General features: G+C 40.7%; 1 protein-coding gene across 1 annotated transcript in view; it reads right to left on the bottom strand.

Moving 5' to 3' along the window:
- Positions 1-7061: 7061 nt before the first annotated feature.
- The window catches only part of F13A1 (coagulation factor XIII A chain), a 160983-nt gene continuing 145889 nt past the window's right edge, over positions 7062-22155 (bottom strand). Inside the window, exons 14-15 of the mRNA XM_017884150.1 lie at positions 14813-14949; positions 7062-8760 (exon numbers count right to left, since the gene is read on the bottom strand). Coding sequence (XP_017739639.1) covers positions 8607-8760; positions 14813-14949 — 291 coding nt within the window. The 3' untranslated portion in view covers positions 7062-8606. The remainder of the gene's footprint in view (positions 8761-14812; positions 14950-22155) is intronic.

Below are 22155 nucleotides of genomic sequence, written 5' to 3' on the forward strand. Positions count from 1 at the left end.
GCCTCCTAATATCCATGCCCTTGTGTATTTCCCAACCTTTGACTGTGGGCTGGACTCAGTGACTCACTTTTAGTATACAACAAAAATGATGAGCTGTCACTTCTGAGATTAGGCCACAAAAAAATTTTGGCTTCTCTCTTGCCTGCCCTGTCTTGCTCTCTTGATTTCTCACCATGATGGAAGCCAAATATCAAGTTGTGAGCTGCCCTGGAGAGAGATTCACATGACAAAAAACTGAGAGTGACCTCCCACCAGCAGCTAGCAAAGAACCAAGGCCCTCAGTCTACCAGTCTGTGTGGAACCTGTGAACAAACTTGAAAGCAGATCATGTCCCAGTCAATCCTTCAGATAAGACTACAGCTCTGGCTAGCTGATGGCAGCCTAGTGAGCAAACATGAGCCAGAAGACCCAGTAAGTCACGCCTGGATTCCTGACCTGCAAAACCATGAGATATAAATATTGTTTCAAGCAGCTAAGTTTTGGGGTAATATGTCACAAGAGCAATAAATAATGAATATAATAATGAATGTGCATTTCTTTTCTTTTCTTTTTTTTTTTTTTGAGATGGAGTCTCACTCTGTTGCCCAGGCTGGAGGGCAGTGGCATGATCTTGGCTCATTGCAACCTCCGCCTCCTGGGTTCAGGCTATTCTCGTGCAGCTGGGATTACAGGCATGTGCTACCATGCCTGGCTAATTTTTGTATTTTTAGTAGAGATGAGATTTCACCATGTTGGCCAGGCTGGTCTAGAACTCCTGACCTCAAGTAATCCCTCTGCCTTGGCCTCCCAACTTGCTGGGATTATGGGCGTGAGCCACTGTGCCCGGCCTAGATGTGTATTTTAATGAAGTTTTACAATTCCCAGATCAAGAAACAGAATACTTCCAGTTTCCCAGAAGCTCTCTTGTATCCCTTGAGTCCCTCTTCCAAGGATAACCACCATCCTGACTTCTAACCTATTGATGAGTTTTGCCTATTTTTGAACTCTAAATAAATAGAATAATGTTATGACATATACTTTTTAGTGTCTGGTTTTGTTTATTTCAATGTTAGGCTGCAGTTCTTTCGTCTTATAATGTTTTATATAGTATTGTATTTTGTGGAGATATTTATCTTATTATATATTTTTAATACTCTCATTGCTGTGTGTTATTTAATTGTAAATATGCCACAGTGTATTTGTCCATTCTATTGTAACATATTTCTGTTGGAAATATACCTGGGAGTAGGATTACTGGGTCATAGCCTTTGTTCAGATCTAGCAGATAATGCTAAATAGATTGCCAAAGGGGTTGCACCAATTTGCACTTTACAAGCAGTGTCCAAGACTAATTTTTATTTCACTATGTCAGCAAGATTCTTTGCTGCCTCTCGGTTTAGCACAGGACAAACTATCCCATGGTATTTTAATAGCATACTTCATTGGTACTGCTACTACTACTAAGAAGAAGAATAACAGTGATGATAATCTTTTGGATATCTAATTACCTGATATGTTAATTTTCAAAAAGCAAGATACAGTCAGTACTTCATTATATTTTATATTTTATGTGTATTTAGAATGCATGGATACCGTTGTTATCCTTAAATTAGACTTTTAGGAGATACCCAGGATTAAAGAAAAGAAATGGTTGAAGTAGAGTGCTTTTATATTTAGATGATTTAAATGAGCTTGGGCTTTTCTCTTTTTTTAAGCTTAACTTTCCCAGTTAAGAGCCTTCATTGTCTGGTTAATATTGCTAGTGAAGCTATCACTGAAGCCTATTGTTTTCGTCACAGAGAGAGGTTTTATTGTATTATAACTATTTTCAATTTTGCACCAGTAATAATATTTTGTTGATCTATATGAGTTTTTAGCATTGTGTACTCAATAAAGCTAATTGGAATATTATTGAAGATACCCAGCATTTCTTTTTAATGATAAGCATAAAAGGCAGATTCCTTTATTGGAGCCATAATTTTTGAATTCATGGTTATAGCCAAGACGACAGAATCATATGAGCTTAACCTTGTATCTATAATAAAAGTAACGTACATAAAAGCAAACTTGAAAGTATCAGGCCAATACATGGGTGCTTCAGCCTTGATAGGCTTGGTTTGGATAGGGAGATGCTTAGTGGTTGTGTGTACTTGTTACCTGAAAGTCCCTGAAAGATATAGATGTTCAAATTTGAGGTGTAGGTAACATTAGGCTTATGGGGCTAGCACCTGAAACTGTAAAGAAACAGTGAATAATAAAATGTCATCAAAAGTAGGAGAATAAAAATGTCATTGTGGTAGGAAAACATTCAAAAACCATATAAAATGTCATGGTTCACAACAGAAGGACATCCTCTATGAAATTAGGAATCTTTCTTCTGAGGAAAAAGGTATGGAATGGCAAATCAGATGCCCTTCCCCTTTCTGAGGGCTGTGTCATACTGATTGACAGAAAAGAACAATGAAGATTTGCCAGAGAGAAGCACTCCCAGTGTATTCTGTCAGGGACCTCAGGAGACCACCTAGACATGGGCCTTCCATGGTTCTTGGGCAGTGCTCTGATGAAAGGGTTTACACAAAAACATGGGGTCCCAGCTGTGGCATAAACTGGCCTTGTAGAAGGAGTCTGAGCAGGAGAATGGCTGGTCATTGTGACCACCGGTGAGGGCTGAGGACACATGGCTAGAAGGCCAGACGGATCTTGGGTCACTGCTGTCAGTCATGCCAAAGTGCACCTGACTTCCTACACCCATGGCTAGTTTCTGACTCGCCTTTAACCAGAAACACTTGGTTCCAGGACATTATTAAGTTCACTAATTCCAGGGGCTGCAAATTTTGGGTTTAGGTATAACCAATATAAAAGTAAATTACTTTATTCTATTTTGTTTCACATAGTTTGGGCTATATCAGTATAAATCTATGTGCACATCAAGACATTTTTAAATATCCAAGAAGAAAAAACAGAATGGGAGCTTATGACCACACTGGCCATTCCTGAGTACTTCAGTTCACAGGTAGGCTGGTTCATGGGGCCACTAGAGAATCTGGTATCTCTTCAAGGTTATCCACAGGAAGGCCTCATTTCCTAGGTTTTTGTGAAAGAGAAATGCCATCTTTCATCACTGTGCTCTCTCTCTCTTCTTCAAGTTATTCCTAACGGCATCTAACCAAATCTTGATGGAGATAAGGATGGTGGAAGGCCCATAAAACCACAGTTTAGCAGGAAGAGTTAAAGGAAATGGCAATGCTTAAACTATTATGCTTGGGAGTACACATTAGGTCTCTTGACATATGTGAAAGCTTCTGAGAGACAATAAACTGCGTCTCTGTACATATTCTTCAGAAAGAACAGATAAAGTTCAGAAACACTAAGCATTTCCTTGAAGCAAAGAATAGCATTAACCAGTAAATTGCTCTCTTTCCTGAGCTTGTTAAACTTAGTGTTCTGGTAATGTTTTACTGCATTACCAATGACCTCAAATCTAGTGGCTTAAAATAACAGTTAACAACAATGGATTGCACATTTAAAATAGCTTGAAGTGGGGACTTGAAATATTCCCATCACATGAAAATGATGAATGCTCATGGTGCTGGATACCCTAAACTTCCTGACTTGCTCATTATACATTCTATGCAGATAACTCCATAAATATGTACGTGTATTATGTATCAATAAAAAATTGAAAACCAACTGTCTTATCATTTGGTGGAAAGGAATTTGGGCAAGGTTGGGCAGGGTGATTCTTAAGTGACATTGACTGAGGTCACTTGGTGGTGTTCAGCTGATGGATGGGCTGATCTGGAGAGCCAGGACAGACTTGGTGGAGGTTGCTGGAAGGCTGAGCTCAGAGTAGGGTTGAAGTGTGTATACACGTGGCTTCTCCAGCATGGGAGTCTCAGAGTAGTTGAGCCTTTACGCAGAAGCTCAGGGCTTCTATGAAGAGAATTTCAAGAGACAATAAGTGGAAACTGCCAGTTTTCCAAGGCTTGGAGCTGAGAACTGGTAGCATTGTTTTTTATCACATTCTTTCAAAGCAGTCACAGCCCACCTAGAATTAAGGGCAGGAGAGGGAATGTGGGTCTTATCTCTCAATGGAAAGTGACAATCATTTTATGGTCATTTAAAATCTACCACCTTTATAATAAATCCTAAATCTGGTGGTAACATATTTTTCATACTGTACCTTCCCACTGTCTAAACTTGTTCAAATCAGAAAAGAGAGTAAAGAATTCCTCTTCGTTTATGGGTACATGCTGTTTACTAATAGGAAATGCTCATTAGGACCCATTATGTTAGTTTCAGGACTGTTGAAACATTACTTAGATAATTACGTAAGTCCTAGAACAATGATTAGTGTGAAAATGAATGGGAGTTCATGAGTAGAATCAGCAACTGGTTTACCAAGTATCTTTTAAAAATGACCATTGTCTTTAGAGCTAGAAAATGCTGAGTATAATTCCTGGCAATTGAGGTGAACACAATTTCCCTGTCCCTTTTCCCGATGCAACTGAGGTGCTTTGGTTCTCATTTATTTGTTTGTTTCAACAAATAAATTTCTTACAGACACACTAAAAAGCTTTTTGTTTGTTTGTTTCATTCTTATGGAGAAAGGAAGGTGCTTGGGAAGGCAAAATTGAGTCTGAATGAGTTGGGGTGGTAAGAACAGAAGGACAAACTTGTCCTAAGGTGTGAAGGAATGTCTCTAGAAGCAGTTCATTTCTTTGAGGTACTGGGTTGGAGAGAACTTTGTCTCAAAGACAGACATAAGCTTGACCTGAGGGGCAAGATTCTGGGTCTTCAGCAGTCCTTGCTCATGGTGATTTTACTTGGCTGACCAAAGTTTAGCTTCTAGGAACTTGTCTGTCTACACTACTACAATTCTATAGTTTCTGACACAGACAGCTATCTGTCTCTACATGCTATCTCTCCTACTTTATCCACTTGAGCCTGGTAGGTCTCATTTCCCATCCCTGAATCCAACTATGGCCACGCCCCCATTCTGACACCTTCTTCACTGTCCTGAGTTAGGACATTCTGCCCCATACTTTCTTGGCCCTGTCACTCCTTGAGCCACCCATAACTTTTAGTTTTGTATCCAGTTTGTTCCTAGCAGCCTCTCTTAGTTCTACTCTACAATATAGACCAGAAGAAACAAATTCTTATTTCAGGAAGTGCTCCAACTCTGACCCATTCCTGTGTTTTTGGCCCCATCTTTTCTCACTGGATGCTTACCATCTCTCCATCCCAAGCCAGTTGGGGGCCATGTTCATGGTCTTCTCTCTAGGTTGTTACACGGGCTCCTCTTTGTTAAATGGTCTCCAATTTACCTATTATTTTTTCAAGATTCAAAGTGAACCTTTCCTCCTTTATTCCTGGGCATGTCGAGGAAGGCTTCTTCAGACATCTTTTTGTCTTTATTCCTATGGCAGTCTGGGCATAGCTCTATTATCTGGTTGTGGATTATCTGTTTAAATATCTTGCTACTCCTCTGCTTAATGAACTCTTTCTGAGCAGGAACCATGGAATTTTTATCTTGAAATCTCTGTTCTCTAAAATGATACCTGATGTATGCATGGGTGGATAGTTGGAAAAAAAGGATGGATAGATGGTTGGAAGGCTAGACGGTTGTCTGGATGTAGGCAGATGGCTGGATGGTAGAAAAGGTGAATGAATTGATGGTTGGGTTGGCTGACTATTAACTTTGTAATAACATTGGACGAATGTTCATAAGCAGTGACTTTCCCCCTGGGATTTTGTGACTTTTGAGTGCCAATGAGTCTAGCACAAACTCCATTTCCCGTGACATTTCTAATATAAATTTATACACGTTTTTTATTTGTTGCTCTACTGCAGCTCTCCAAAGAATCCTGAAGTTAGTCTTAAGCCAGCATTCTTAAAACTCTGAGGAGGCAACAAAAGATTTAAACAGTGTACAGCAAATGGTGATTCTGAAATCAGAGTTGTTTCACTGCTCACTCCCACCCCCAGCTTGATTTGCCATGATACATGGCTTCCTAGGCTCAATTAGGTTCTTAATTATGGAGATAGTTATATTTACTTCTGTCACAAGACTGATGAGGTGAAATATTTGCAAAACAATCTATCTATCTATATCTATCTATCTATCTATCTATCTATCTATCTATCTATCTATCTATCTATCTATCTCTCTCTCTCTCTCTCTCTTTATCATCTATCTATCCATTATCTATCTATCTATCTATCTATCTATCTATCTATCTATCTATCTATCTTCATCATCATCATGTTATATGTGTTATTGTTGAGGTTTGTTTGAGATATCCCCGAGGAGAACCAAAAGAAACAAAAATATTTATGTTTCTTATGTTTCCCCTCTTTTGTCATTGAAGTTCCAAACACTAATAAGGATTTGTTTAAAAGCACTGAGGACTAGCACAGGTAGAGACTCAGGGAGAGTTGGAACTCAAAGTCCTGCTGCTACCTGAGACATATTGCTTGTTACCATTGCTAAATTATAATTTTTAGAGCCATAGCATTAATACATGTGTGAAATCCCAGCTATCAGAGGGAATGGGCTGGCTCTAAGGGTAAGCGTGACAAACAGGTTCCATCTTGGGTGCCAGTTTCAAATCAATTGCTAGTTGCTACCTGGAATTTAGAAAGATTCTGAGGTCTTATCTGAGCTACAATTGTTCGGTGATGTCTGCCATGAATATAGGATCTCCTATATATGATTGTCGTAAGACCATAACAGGTGTTCATTATGCAGGTCTCCATGCTGGCTATCCACTGATTCACCACAATGGTTCATGAGCTTATTTATGAGAAAATACCTACAGAGATTTTATAGTTTCTGGAAGCTGGTTTTTGAACTAAATATGCAACTTGATCCTTCAGTGAATATAGTTAATAAAATGTAGAAAGAGGGAGGTGAAGAAAACGGTGACATTAACACCTGTTAGAGTCATTTTCTTTAGAGGATAAATGCTTGTTTTCCTATCCAGGTTGGGTTGTCTACTGCCGAGGAAGGATGGTTTCTCAAGAAGTTGTGATTAGTAGTGTGTTATATTGAAAATTAAAAGCATTCACCTCTGCTCAGATGCAAATATAATCAGTTTAACTTTATTTTAAGCTTCTATTACATTGTAATTAATAATAATATACTAAGTTAAGCCGGTTTAACTGTCTAGCAAAATGCATTTCATTTTAAAATTGGGTATTGGGAGACCTGGCAAATGCTGTGAGATTACTAGTAAAGTTAAGTATGATGTATATATAGAGGGAACCAGCTCACCCTCATAGGTTAGTGCTGAAGGCTCAGAAACAGTTTCAAAGGCTTAGAAATGTAGTTATATCGACTAGAGAATTCCATTCTGATTTTGCCCCCAGTATCCTTATCACTGTTCATTTTTTTTTGCTAAGAATCACAGTCTACTGGCCTAAATCACACCCTATACATGTCAGTGGGAAATTCTGGCCATAAATCAGCCTTGCAAATACATAGCAGGTAGCCTTGTCTGTAGTGGCCTTGGAATATAATACAAATGATGTCAGCATCCTCTGTGGTTGGGTCAGAACTAGCACTGGCTGTTTGCAAGGCTGAGTCCATATTACCCTTCAGGACCTGAGTGCCAAGCTGCGGTCTCAACATGGGTGATGTGAAGGACAAGAGAGAATCAGTGGTTGCGGTCCTTCTATATATCTGGTCACTAGATCCACCAGCTTCTCCATCTTATTGGGCTTATTACATCTCTGAAAAGGGACCTGAACCTGCATCATTCTGCAAAGGAGATGATTCCTGAGAGATGGGTGAAATATAGTCACTAACTAAAGAGATAAATCCCTCACTTTACTTCCTAGTATTGCATCCCAAAAAGGGTTAAAGTAAGGGATATTGGCTCCTGCTGATCAGGCCACAGTGCGACACCTTCTGTAAAATGCATCGCAAAACTACATTATTCAATAGACTTGAGTGCTGCACCTGCTTTCTTATCTCCTTGTAGGTGATTAAGTTTCCCACAAATGCAATTTGTTTATATGGGGCCACCTCTTCTCACAAGGTAAATCTGTAAAATTTGGCAGGCATTTGCTTGGCTGCAGGTGCAAAATGAAAGACCTTTTCCTGGCTTTGCCAAAAATAAAAATCACGTTGTGCTCCAGTTCTGGGAGAAATATTCTGACCTGGAGGGTAGAACCTGACCCCAAGAAAGGGGATTGGAATTCTAGAGCCCAAATCATGTGCTATTATTCCCAAAAGGCTGAGTGGGAAATCTGAAGTCTTGTTTTAAATGAGGCCAGGTATTGAGCAAATCTCCCTGGTAAGAGAGCCCACTGATATTTGGAGCTGTAGCCATTTGTGATGATAAATGACGACTGTTATTTTTATGAGCTATTAGAGCTCAATTAAAACTAATGCTCAGCATTCTTTGGAAGGTAGAGAGATTAACAACTAACTTCCATGCCGAATAGCCTGGGCTTTGAAAAGTATGTTTTTGAAATACGTGGGATCTCCACTCTGGGGCCCTCTCCAGTCCTGTCTGGGTCTTCACACCTAAGCCAAAGCAAGAGCTATTTTTGTGTTAGAATTTCCTTAGCCAAGACTACAAAACGCCAAATGCCACGGTTCATCTCAGCCTCCTGTGCATTCACATGGAAGGTCGTCTCTGAATCTGCACGTCCAGCTCGCCATACACATGTCTCAGGGAGTCACTGCTCATGCTGGCTATCAGCTTCCGAGGCCCAGAGACCCAGGGCCGGCACACTTCTTCCCACTGCACGGTGGAGCTGGGCCGGATTTCACTGAAAGGATGGAAAAGAGAGGAGAGGTTGGAAGATCCAGCTTTCCACCTTGATCAGGAAGCAGTGAAAACTCTTGCCTAAGTCACTTGCTTTCTTTCTCTCTGTTGGTGCTTAGGGCACTGAAGACTCTCACTGGCTGATTCGGCAAGTTGCACCCCAAATGAGGCCCTCACATAAGGCTCTGCAGAACCTGTCACTGACAGTCTTATTGGGTCATGGTTCCTTCCACTGGGATGCATCCGCCGGCCTCCCAGTGGCCATCAGGAGCTGGGTTGAGCCCTATCCAACCATTAACTCTAGCTTGTCCCCAAGCCCTCCATAGTAGCCTTATCTATGTGACTGATCTTCTGAGCCTCAGCTCAGCTTTTGCCGCTAGTTTCCTCCTGGGATTAGAGTCCTATCTGAATCCCCCAGCTGCCTTTGCTGTGGTCCTGACACTCGAGTTAGCTTTTGCCAACTCCCTTGGGATAGACCTTGTTCCCAGACTCAGCATCTGGAACACAGCCCTGCCTGCTGCCATTTGACTTTGAGAATCTTCATGTTCTGTAATTAAAATTCCTATTTCAACCACCAAATTGGGACCCTCCACCTATGCAACTTTCTGCTACCATCTATCGCCAATGTCCTAATGTATCTGGTTAATGACATAGCCTTGCGTGGTTCTGGTGTTCTCCTTTTCCTCCCAGCCTTTGCCCTGAAGTCTTCCTGAGTGTCATAAACAAGCCCATGTCAGTGCAGACTGAGGCTAATCAGGGCTGGGGAGATTTAGTGTTGTCTGGGGTGCTTCACATATAGCCTCCCCTATAAACCTTGGGAGATTATATTCAGATTTTATACATATGACAGTTCTTTAAGGCAGATACTATGCAGTAAATTTTATGATCAAGAAAAATGGAAGGTTAGCCAGTGAAGTCCCTTTTTCAAGATCACACAATTGGTAAATAGGCAGAGATGAAATTTGAACCCAGGTTTTTCTGAGTCCCATATTCATATGCTTTCTGCTACTCTTCACTACATTTCATAAAAGTATACACCATATGTTCTATAAGAAAAGGCTTTTTCTAAGATATTTGCACACACATATTTACAGCAGCACAATTTGTGATTGCAAAACCATGAAACTAGCCCAAATGCCCATCAACGAGTGGATAAAGAAATTGTGGTATGTATATACCATGGAATACTACTCAGCCATAAAAAGAAATGAAATAATGGAATTCACAGTGACTGACCTGGATGAAACTGGAGATCATGATTCTAAGTGAAGTAACTCAGGAATGGAAAACCAAACATCCTATGTTCTTACTCATAAGCTGAAGCTAAGCTATGAGGGTGCAAAGGCATAAGAATGATGCAATGGTCTTTGGGGACTCAGGGGAAAGGTGAGAGTGATAAAAGACTACAAATTGGATACAGTATGTACTTCTCAGGTGATGGGTGACCAAATATCTCAAAAGTCACCACTAAAGAACTTATTCATGTAACCAAACACCATCTGTTCCCCCAAAAACCTATGGAAATAAAAAAAAAAAGAAAAAAAGAAAAGGCTTTTCTGACCACTGTGCTTACTTTTCATAGGTTTTATTTCTCAAGCAGGAAAGATGCTTTTTGACTTAGTAATAAGACTGTCCCATAAGTGTTCATGGTGGATTCATTGAACTCTTTGCAAAATAATTTAGGAAAGTTTCTCCTGTCTGCATGCAGAGAGAAAATTCTCAGTCCTCAATTCACAGTGCTCAATTCAATACCAATGTAGGTTTGCGATATTTATTTCTCAACAGCTGTGCTATTGTTTCCTGTATTCCATTCATTGTCTCTCCTCTGGTTCCCCCAAGTGATCAGTCAGAAGCACTTTGTGAAACAGTGGCCCTGGTTAAGGACCTGACCTGAGACCATGTACTGTAGATAACCACCTCAAATAGAAGCTAAATCTTTAGCTCCCCCTTATCATTTTCTCGTACTCATAAAACCATCTGGCATAATGACGTGTACATACGAAAAAACTCATACATGAAGATACTCATACATGAAGATACATACGCATGCTACTTTACATACAGATAAATTCATAACAGAGAGAAAAAATCATTTTGGTAAGTGGAGCAATGTTGGAGTAATCCTATTTTCTGGGGATGGATGTTGTGATAAATGATTCTCAGTAATGTGCTGAGCCATCAGGAGATACCGGCCATTTATCATCTTGAATGCACGCAGGCAAATGAGATTATTATTACAATAAACTGCAACTACCCATAGTTTGTCCTCTGTGCGTCTAGCCCTTAGCTTCTGTCCTATTTGAGAAACTTAAAGTTTAAGCCCAAATCACAAAGTGGGGGAATTTTTCTCTTGAAATAATCTATTGAACTGGATCATTTTCTAAAGAGCAAAGTAAATCAGGAAGATAAATTACCTGATGCTCTGGAAGCTTCAAGTGCAGAAAGCTAAGAGTCTGTGGAGGGGGAACCTCTGTGCCTCTGAGATGGGCAGGAGCCAGTGGGGGAAGAGCAGGAAGGTAAACCATTTCAGAGTAGAGTTGGCTCAGGGCGAGTGAGGGGTGAGACACAGCACCGCCTTCTTTGTTCCTGGCTCCGATTCCCTGTTCACCAGCTCCCCACCTTCCAGGCCCTCTACTTTGGGCTCAAGACCTCCTGCCTTCTAAACACCACATCTGGCAGGGTGTCGGTGAATGAGTGGGGGGTGGTGATTCCCCAACTATTTAAGAGCTGTATTCTAGAGAGAAATACAGTCTTGTAAAGGATTTTGGTTCTGTGGAATTGCACTTTCTAGGCGTCCAAGTTGTTACATGGATCTGGCACTCCTAGATCAGATCTTGGCAACATAGGGCACAGTGGAGTGTTTCTAATTATCTGACCATATGGAAGTGGGCATGGACTGGCTCAGGTCTTGGTTGTGAAGGTGTGTGCCGGAGTGAGGAGTAAACAGAGAAAGTAGCGCTTGGTCCAAGTTGTAAGCCCATCCTAGATAACAAATGTTTTCCATGTCGTGATTTTTAGCCCAATTTTTGACTGTCTCGGAGAAATAAAGCTTCTCTTGCCTGGGAGACATTCCACCCTGAATCTGGGTTTCTATAACTATTCAGCCATAAAAAAGAATAAAATCCTGCCATTTGTAGCAACATGAATTAGACCTGGAGGAAGGGCATCATGGTAAGTGAAATAAACCAGACATGGAAATACTACATGATTTCACTCACATGTAGACACTAAAAAAATTTTTTTTAAGTTGATAACATAGAAACAAAGAGTAGAACAGTGGTTACCAGAGACTGAGGAGGAGAACATGAAGGGGAAGATGGGAAGAGGTTGGCCAATGAGAACAAAGTGACAGTTAAATAGGAGGAATAAGTTCTGGTGTTCTATTGCATGATAAGGTAACTATGATTAACAGTAGGTATTGTATATTACAAAAGAGCTAGAAGACATGCTTTTGAATGTTCTCACCACAAAGAAATGATAAATGCATGGGGTGATGGATACATGGAATACTCCGATTTGATCATTATACAACACACATTATATGTATCAAAACATCAAATTGCCCCACATAAACATGTACAATTACAACGTGTCAGTAAAAAAAAAAACTTAAAAAGAGAGATTGAGAACTGTTATGGACTAAATGTTTGTGCTCCTCACAAATTCATTTGTTGACACCCAAACTCCAGTGTGATACCATTTAGCGATGGAGCTTTGGGGAGGTAATTAAATTAGAATAGGTCATGTGGGCGGAGCTCATGATGGGATGAGTGCCCTTCGAAGAAGAGATGCCAGAGAACTTGTCCTCCCTCTCTCTGCCCCATGTGAGGGCACAGTGAAAAGACAGCCATCTGCAAGCTGGGAAGAGAGTCCTCATCAGGAACCAAATTGGTCGGCCCCTTGTTCTCGGACTTCCCAGGCTCCAGAAGTGTGAGGTATAAATGTTTGTTGTATAAGCCACCCAATCTATGGCATTTCTGTTACAGCAGTGCAAACTGACTAAGAGCAGCTAGCTGTCTGTCTATCTACTTGTCTGCCTAGACTTACGTGTAGCAGTAACTACTAATAGTACCTTAAGCCAGTGTGTGGGCAGGACATCTGTGTCCATGTGGGGACTAGCCTTATCCATCCTTTCTCCCGATTCACTCCACTTTGCTCCACCCCAATGTCAGACATTAACAATAAACAAACCGTCTGGAGATTTAACCTATTTTGAGCCTGAGGCCTCCCAAATAGTGGGTCATTGCACTGTGTGATAATTCATCTTTTGTCTAAGACACACAGTGTCCTTTTTCATGTGTTGACCTTGACCAAGGTGGAATTCTGGGGGGATAGCCAAGGTGTAAAGATAGAAGAGGTTCCAGGACACTCAGATAAAGCTCGTGGGGTTACTGTCTGGGAAGGAAAAAATTGGATACAGCAGGGGGCTCTATGGAAGAGGAAACATGTTTCACTTTGCCTGAACGATTCTTGCATCTGATTCGAGTGGGAAGGTGCGAGAACGGGTGAGTGAGACTGTCGTTTCTGACGAAAGCAGGGGTATGGCTGCTGACCTCTCCATCTAGCTGGGGTTGATTACTAATTTACTTCTTTTTTCTTTCCTGCAACTTTCCTATTAGCACAAGAAGGTTGCTATGTTTTGTGCTTGCATTGTTTCAAAAAGCACTCAGATTATTTTCTCTGTTGTTTATTGCATCTGCAGTAAGGCATCTCTTAAATGATGAGATGCAGAAGCTATAAGCCTTGTAATCTGAAAGAAATGTGGAGAGCCCTTTATGGGCAATAAAGTACCCAGAGGGTTTAAGTGAGGCCTTGCATTTATCCCACAGATTCCAGAGTGGGGTCGCTTCCATAAAGGGTGTTGGGAAAATTCTTAACATATCTGGTCATGAGGCGGTTTCCAAAGTCCTCTACCTCCCTTTCTGTGCCTTAGAAGGTCACCCCACAGGAAATGTCCTAGATTGATTGATGCTGATAAGGACTTATTTGTGGTAGAAATGAAAGTAATAAACCTCAAAGATTGGGATCCATTCTGGGTGTCACGCTTTAAGAGGAGTAGTGACAAATTGGAATGTGTGGGAGAGAGAGACAGAGAGCTGAAACCACGTTAGAGGAGAGAGAAATAAAGTCAGGACAGATTTTTGTCCCCAGGTAGAAAAGATTTGAAGAAGATGAGACAGCTGTTCGCAAACATTTGCAAACCATCAGATGGAAGAGAGATGGGCCTTACTTTCTGTCAGTCCAGATGGCAGAATTAGGATCATTGGTAGGATCAAATGGTAGAAAAACATGTTTCCTTACCATTAGAGCTACCTGACCATGGAATGGTTTATCTTGTTGTGTTACACTCTTTGTTAGTAGAGGTCACAGAAACTGAGACCTGTCAAGCACAATTTGAAGGGGGCTCTGTGTGGAAGAGGCTGAGTTTCATTCAGATCATTATAGAACCTGGGGTTGTCTTTGGTCCCCTGAATGGGGAACCATCTAGAACTCTTTAGGCTCTACTAAAAAAAAAAAACCTGAATCCAACAGTTGTAGACAGTGATTGGGATGGTAAAATCTGTGAGGTGAGGCTGGAGACAAAGGAACCATGAAAAGGGAGCATCTCTCAGCCTAATATCTGACACATGGTGGTAGGAGCTCAATAAAGATGAGAATTGTCCATACATGAGTAGGTAGTACAGCAAAGTGGTTCAAACTTGGGTTCTGGAATTCACCAGCCTGAGTCTGAATCTTGGCTCTGTTTTCATAAACTGTGTAACTGAAGACTCAACCAGTCAAACCTTTGAGAGGTTTGAAGACTCAACCTCTCAAAGCCTCAAATTCCTCAGCTACAGAAGAGAGATAACAGCAGTATCCACATCATTAGGGTGTCTTTAAGGATTAAATGATGAAAGTGCTGGTCAAATCAAAGTTTTACTCCATGGTCAGCAAGGAGGAGGCAGCTTCCCAGACGTTTTCACTGGGGAACAGATCTATATTTGGAAAAGACACACGCAGAGAAAACTTCTCACAGCCCTGCACTGCCTGCCTGGTCTCCCCAACCCAAGGCTTACCGGAACATCTTCCTCATTGGTCTTGTTATTCCAGGACCATCCAGATGTATCCAGACATTTCGCAGGGTTTCTTTTAAAGGATTGGTAAATTCAACTGTCACAGTCATGTCAGAACCAACTACCTGAGCGCCACGGACCTAAGAGAGAGAATGCAGCTCATTAGCAGCAAATAAAACCTCGTTCTGCTCTCTTGTTGCCTTAACCATCTTCATTTTTGCTAGAGTTTTATGGTACAGTTATTTTTCTGGCAATGGAACCAGAGTGATGAGGATAGCTGATTGCTTTGACTGGGGAATACCTATTGAGAAAGAGATGGAAATTTACTCATTAGAATCGTACTCCTTTTCTCATTATAAAACCAGCCTAATTAGAGCTCAGGTCAATAATGGTGGCCACTGACTGCTCTTTGTCAGCAGGAGGGGGAAGTGCATTTGGTGTGGTAACAGGTTTCCACGGTGAGGGCAGCCAAGTGAACTTTGCTTCTGGATAGGCATCAAGTTTCGTGCTGGGACACAGGGGATTCCTGAGTTCAAAGGGTAGAAAATGCTTCAGGGCACGTGTGCCTTCTTACTTTTAGACATATTCGGAGTCCTTACTGTTGAACATGAAGAAGAAGAACCTGGATATTAAAATAAGGAAAGGAGATTTTTCTTCTGCAGCCACACTACCTCAGTCCAGGAGAATAAAAGGTTATTTGTTGGTGAGTTGATCTATAATGACTCTCAGCAGTATCAGGTATTTGGAAGAACAACACAGGAGACAGCCAGAGCTCAGTGCCAGCTTCAACACTTATTCACAGTGGGGACTCAGGTGGTTTAGGCTTTCTGAGACTCAGTTTTCTTGTCTTTAAAATGGACTGACATTTTTATGGGGTGATCTATGTAGAATGCTCTTATTATTGCTATACCTTAAGTTGTGTTTACTGTATGCCACATACTTTAGATCCATATGCTTTTCCAACATAAACTCAATGTGCTGCAACATGCCAGGTGGCTGTAAGACTTGTTTGTTTGTTTGTTTAGGAGCTATGTATACCAAATGAATGGATCTGTATAAGCTCTAAGTAACTTGGGAATAGGATAAGAATAATAGTTCTTCCCTTGCAAGAAAGGTTTGGAATGAAAAATGGTCATAAAACAACAAACATATTGCAAGGCACATGGCAAAGGCTCAATGCATTTCAGCTGATGCTTTTTAGGGTAGCAATGCTCTGGGTAGTTTGTCTTATTCGCCTTATATTTCAGCCCACTTTTAACTCCAATACTTAGTACTTCAATACCAATGTCCAATAAATATTTATTAAATTAAGTCAATGGCTCAAAAATGGAATTTATTGGATGTCTGGATCTTCCACATGACAACCCAGCCATTACTATACCATGTTTCTTTAGCCACTATATAATATGGGAGAAAATATATGGAAATGAGCCTTTTTTAAGAATGGAGGCAAAGAGGAAGGACATTGCCCAGAGAAGAGGACCCTCGCTTACTGATGCTACAGTCAAGAATAAAATCTTCATGATCTGATCATCACACTGTATGTATGAATTGAAAAATCACATTTACCCCATAAATACTTACAATTATTTATATATCAATTAAAAGAAGAATACAGTCTTATGGCTTTACTCATCAAGCCATGCTTTGTGAATAAATTTATGGCTATGGGATTTCTTAAGTCTATAAGAAAAATGAAACTTCCAGACAACTCCCCAACTTTGTTACATTTAAATCCTCATCTCCTGGAGGGCAGTGGTGGAGAGATGGGTTCAGGGGAACTAGGAAAGGGGCAGACAATGGTCATGGCAGCAACAACAGCAGGTGCACCTAGACAGCATGGATCATGTGCCAGGCAGGGAGTCCAGCACTCTAACCAGCGATCCTCAGTCTGGTAATGGGTGGATCCTGTAATTCATTTATTTGAGGCACCCCTGTTGATTACGAAGAACCAGCCCCAGCTGACAACCGTAATTCACATACATTCTCACATAAGCCTCACAACACAAGGGCTATATTTGTATCAGCTCGATCAGACGATAATAATAGTTATTCCCTTAAGAAGAAGGAGGTTTTCTGGGGCAGGATCATTGGTGCCAGGCATTTCATTTTATAAAAGAGAAAACTGTGGTTCAGGAAAATAATTAACTTGAATGAGGATTCGAAGCTGCTAAATGACCAAGCTGGGATTGAAGTTAAAGTCTGTGTAACTGGAGATCTTGAACTCTAAGATAGAGTCCTGCTCTGAGGTCAGAGGAGCTGGAAAAGCCAACAACTCAGCCATAACAAGACAACCAAAACTGTTTCATACTGAAGTCCCCCCATAAAATATATATATGCCAATCGGGAAGTAAGGGAGATTTTTCAAATCAGTGGGAGCAGCATTGGATTTGAAGTCACACTGACAAGACAGAATGGATAAGGCATAACGGAGAGGACACTGGTTAAATAATAGGCAAACTGGAACATGAACCAGAAGTTACTTTTATGGCTGGCTGGCACATGGGGTGTGGAGGGATAAACCTGGCTTGAAGGCTGTGGCAAAAAGAGTAATCATGATCTAGATCAGGGTTTCTCAGCATCAGCACTCCTGACATTTTGGGCTGGATGTATCTTTGTTGCAGAGCTGTTCTGTACAATGTAGGATGTTAAGCAACATCCCTGGTCTCTACCCACTGCATGCCAGGAGCAGCCCCGTACCCCAACCATCACAACCAAAAGTGTCTCCAGCAATTGCCAGATATTCCTTAGGAAGCAAAATTGCCCTCCAGTTGGAAACCACTGGTACAGACAAAACATGTGGAAGACAGACTGAATTTTTCACTTTCTTCTCAGAGGCCCTGCCTCAATTTAGATATTGAAGGTGTAGCAATACATCAGAATACTTTACATGGTGTCCTTGATTTAATTCTCAAGTGTGTCCAATGTATTTTTTCCTGCATTAAGAAAAATTTCCAAAACATCTTTGGATTAAAAAAATACAAAATAAAGACAGCATTTACAAAAGCTCTCTAAACTGAAGAAGGTGGAGTGGCTACAGAGACATTATTGGCAAAAGTGTTTCCTATGATCACTTTATTCTTTCTGGAAAAAATATTTGGAGCCATCTGTCTTCTCCATGGTATGCTATATAAGGATGGGCATAAGCTCCTTCAAAAGCAAATCTGATAGTAGCTACTGACCTTTCCTCCACGCAGACATACACAGTGACAAATATAAGACATATACAATATAGGCACGCATTTTAAGGGGACTCACTATAGGCCTATGAAGTCTATACATGGTTCATAGACTATTCATAGGGGCCCATGATCCCTAGACTAAGAACCCTTTCCACACCAGTAGACTGGCTCTACATGAAGCCTCCTACGCTGTGGAAAGTGAAATACACCCTTCCAGGTCACTGATGACAGTGATAGGGAATGTTTAGTGTTTGAGAAACTGGCCTATGCAATTGAGCCTTCATAGATAGGCTTCAGATCTGAATATGATCAGGAGATTAAACCTTCTCAGGTAATTTCATATGTCATGCCTAATCAGTTTGCTTCCAGTATTATCTCTGTAATTAGATGCTGGCATGGGTGTATCAATGCTGCCCAGATTTCCCTGATGCTGGAGTGGGGAGCGGGAAGAAGGTAGGGGAGGGGTGAGAGGAGAAGCCCTTCTCTGGTTGTAGAGTGTTTCTTTTGCAATTAACAAAGACCGGTGTCCCTTTTCTGACGTTTGTCTCCTGCACTGAGAATGTAAACTTCCTGTCCCTGACTACTGATGGTAATGAACCTTAGACACTCAAACCTAACTAAACATAAAAACCTGCCCAATGCTCGACATCACTGTGTTCTGCTTGGGAAAGGTAACTGGAGGTGTCTCCCTCTCCTTGCTTTTTTTGAGGAACATGCTGCTAACACATAGTGTTTTCATGTTATGTGTTCATTTCAGTGATGCACCATGCTATGGTACCTACAAAATGCTGAGAACAATGACTATTTGGGGAGAAAATGTCTGTTTGCATCACATTATTTTAGGAATCTGCAAAGCTCCCTTTTCCTTATTGCTGAAAGCATAATTCCATATCTGCATAGTCATATTTTCATTTCATTTTCATAGTCCTATTTTTCATTTTCTTGCTCTCATAAAACCTTAAATAAAGGGAGCCTTCAGGCAATTTAGAGAAGGTTACTTCAAAAAGAAACTTTTATGTGTATTCACTTTAGAGAAGAGTATTCATTACTTGGGCCAGAGAAAAGAATAAAGCATATGTCTTACTTGGTGACATCGAATCCTTTTGCATATACTTGATGGTCTTAAGTTCTTCTCAAGATGCCATTTAAAATGTCTCTGTTTTAAAAAATCAGCCTGTAATATGATACTTTTCCAAGTAACATACCACTTACTGATATCGACACACTGAATTCCTGTCCTTTATACTAATTCATGATAATGAGCTGCTACTCTGATTCCTTGGTAAACAGCAAAGTTACTAACACGCACATATACTCTCTCTTATATAAACATGTTGGGAAGAAATAACTTTTTTAGAAATCACAAGATATCTTCCACTAAGCATATGCTTTAAAAATATGTAACTGTATTCAAGATTGAAACTGAAATGAAGGAAAAAGTTTGAGAAAGAGTAACATAAATTAAGTTGGCAATTTGATATACATAATTTATTAGCGCATCTAACTGCTCTTATTTCAAATACTTTCAATCATGTATCGCACATATTTCTGGAAGCTGTATTTTTTCCCTCCCCCTTGGCCTGTGATCACTGTTGATAAAAAGCAATTTCTTGTTTGTAAACTCTGCTCATCACCACAGGCACTACCCTTGCTTTTAGCTGACACTTAGATGAACACTAACTAACCAATGCGAATGGTTCTAGGATGGTTAGGAAATGTCCTCTGTCTATATTTTTTTCAATATAGTAGCCACTAGCCACCTGTGACTGCTTATATTTAAATTAATTAAAATTAAGTGAAATGTAAAAAATTCAGTTCCTCAGTTGCACTAGCCACATTTCAAGGACTCAGTAGCCTCATGCGGCTGGTGGCTACTGTATTGGATGGAGCAGATTTAGAATGTTCCCATTACCCAAGAAAGTTCTATCAACTCACTTAATCCTCCCAACACTATGAGGTAAACATTAGGAGTCTTCATTTTATAGATGAGGAAACTGAGACACAGAGGAGTTAAGTAACTTGCTCAAGTTCACACCATTGGTAAGTAGGGTAGAAGAGACTCAAATGTAGAGTGGACAGTCTGGGGCCATAGCCTTTGCTCAGCAACACGTGATCCTGACTCTGATTAATGACAACAATAATAACAAGCGACTTACATTTATTTAGTTGGTGTTTACTTAGTAATGCAGGCATTCTGTTCATCATTTTACTTACACTACCTTATTTAATCTTCTCTACAGCCCTATGGTCTTGGGGGTAGACATGATTATTAATCCCATTCTGTTTATGTGAAATTGAAATGTAGAAGATAAATAAAAAGCTTACAGAGTTAGGAATCTGGCAGAACTTGGATATAAATCCAGGTCTTTCTGACTCTAAAACATTAATCTTTAAAACTACATATACTGTGATCTCTGACAGAAGAGAGGTAAAAATAGAAACTTTTCTTTTTTTGCTGGAACAGCTTCTTTATTTTCTGAAATCCACCAAAGAATCATTTGCAGCATCACCTTTTAAGTTATCACTAAATCATCAGTTGAGGACGAGGATTATAAGTGGACCCTGAACTAAATTAGAAAACATCTATAACTCACCTCTCTCTTTTTGACTTTATAGAGAAGGAATTAGATTTCTATGCCAGAGTAAAATGTGACAAGGTAGCCTCCGGGCCTGATATATATTACTTGATGATAATAGGAATCACTATCTAGGATTTTCTATTTTAAAAATGACAGAGATGCCACTTTTAAAAAGAGAATCAGTAGCCCAGACATACTGGGATTACATGACTGGAATGTGAGATTGGTTATTATCATGTGTGTCTCTCTTTAAGACTAAAAACAATAGCAAACATGAAATGCACAGAGCAAATTATGTTTTAGGTACCGCAGTTACCAGTGTCTCCTCATTTTCATCCTAAAATGTGCACTGTTCTGTAGCTGTCCTGAAGAGAGAGATGGAAAAGAACATCTTTGATGAGCAGGGCTCATAGACATGGTCTAGGCTCGTCTATCCTGGCTAAGGACACCCACAGTTTGGTTCCATGACCACAATCCTCTGTGAAAGCAGCCATGAGGGGATGGAGAGTCAGCTACGGGAGCAAGGCTAAAGGTGTCCCCTCCTGGGATACCCTGTGGTAAGCAGACTTTCCTTGCTCAGAGTCCCTCACAGCTCACAGGTAGATACCTCTGATTTTTCTCCATAAATAACCTGAAACAGTGTCATGGACATAACTGAGGTGACTGGGATGCACACAGTGGTGCTATTCCAGGCCAAGCTGAAGGGAGAGCAAGCTGGATGAAGGGGCTAAAGACCAGGGGCTGCCACTTTGAGTGCTTGGACAAGTGGCTTGACCTCTCTGGGCCTCAGCTTCTTATGCAGTTAGTGGGATGACTCAATGTAATATCATACAACAGAGCATCTGACATATACTAGCATTAATGAAATATGAGGTTTAAAGGGAGAACATGTTGCCAGGGTGACCATGAGAACCTCCTCACCTATAAGGTTTTCTATGGGGAATGACATGGATTCGGTTTCTCCGAGACTAGAGAAGAGAACCACAAAGGAGAGAAGTAAAGAAGCCCACCTCCCGGTTCCCATCTCGGGCCTCCCCATGAAGGGTGTGGTGTGGGCAGGGGTGAGTCTTGGTGATGAGAGTGTGATGGAGCCACAGAGAGCACAGGAGGTTGGAGAGAGAATGTGCTCGGTTGTGGGCACGGAGGGGAAAATGGTCAGAGTTCAGGAATAATGAGAACACGTAGTCTTTGTTACCATTTTCTGCCTTGAAGAAAAGTTTGTGATATTTACGGAATGAAATGAAACTATAGCTAAATCTCACATTGTAGCCAGTCGCTGTCATGTACTTTGTTTGGGGCACACATTACATCTCAAGTGGTTTCTCCAATTTTAATGTGTCCTCTGGGATAAAGTTGTATGACTGCGATGTGGGAGGAGTGGGACCAGCAACCACCACAGCCACCCACCCTTCCTTGCTCCATCCCGGTAGGTTTCTGGGGTGTAAGTCGTAGGAGACTGAAGAGGATTCTACTGTTAACCTCAGTAAAAATTGTGGGCATCTCATGAAAAGCTCTGGTTAGAACACAACATTAGGATGGTTGTTAAGAAAAAACAAGCTAGTGTCTGAATTTGGAAGAGATCTGG

This window comes from Rhinopithecus bieti, unplaced genomic scaffold (genome assembly GCF_001698545.2).
Source record: "Rhinopithecus bieti isolate Rb0 unplaced genomic scaffold, ASM169854v2 scaffold_14232, whole genome shotgun sequence".
Taxonomy (NCBI): domain Eukaryota; kingdom Metazoa; phylum Chordata; class Mammalia; order Primates; family Cercopithecidae; genus Rhinopithecus; species Rhinopithecus bieti.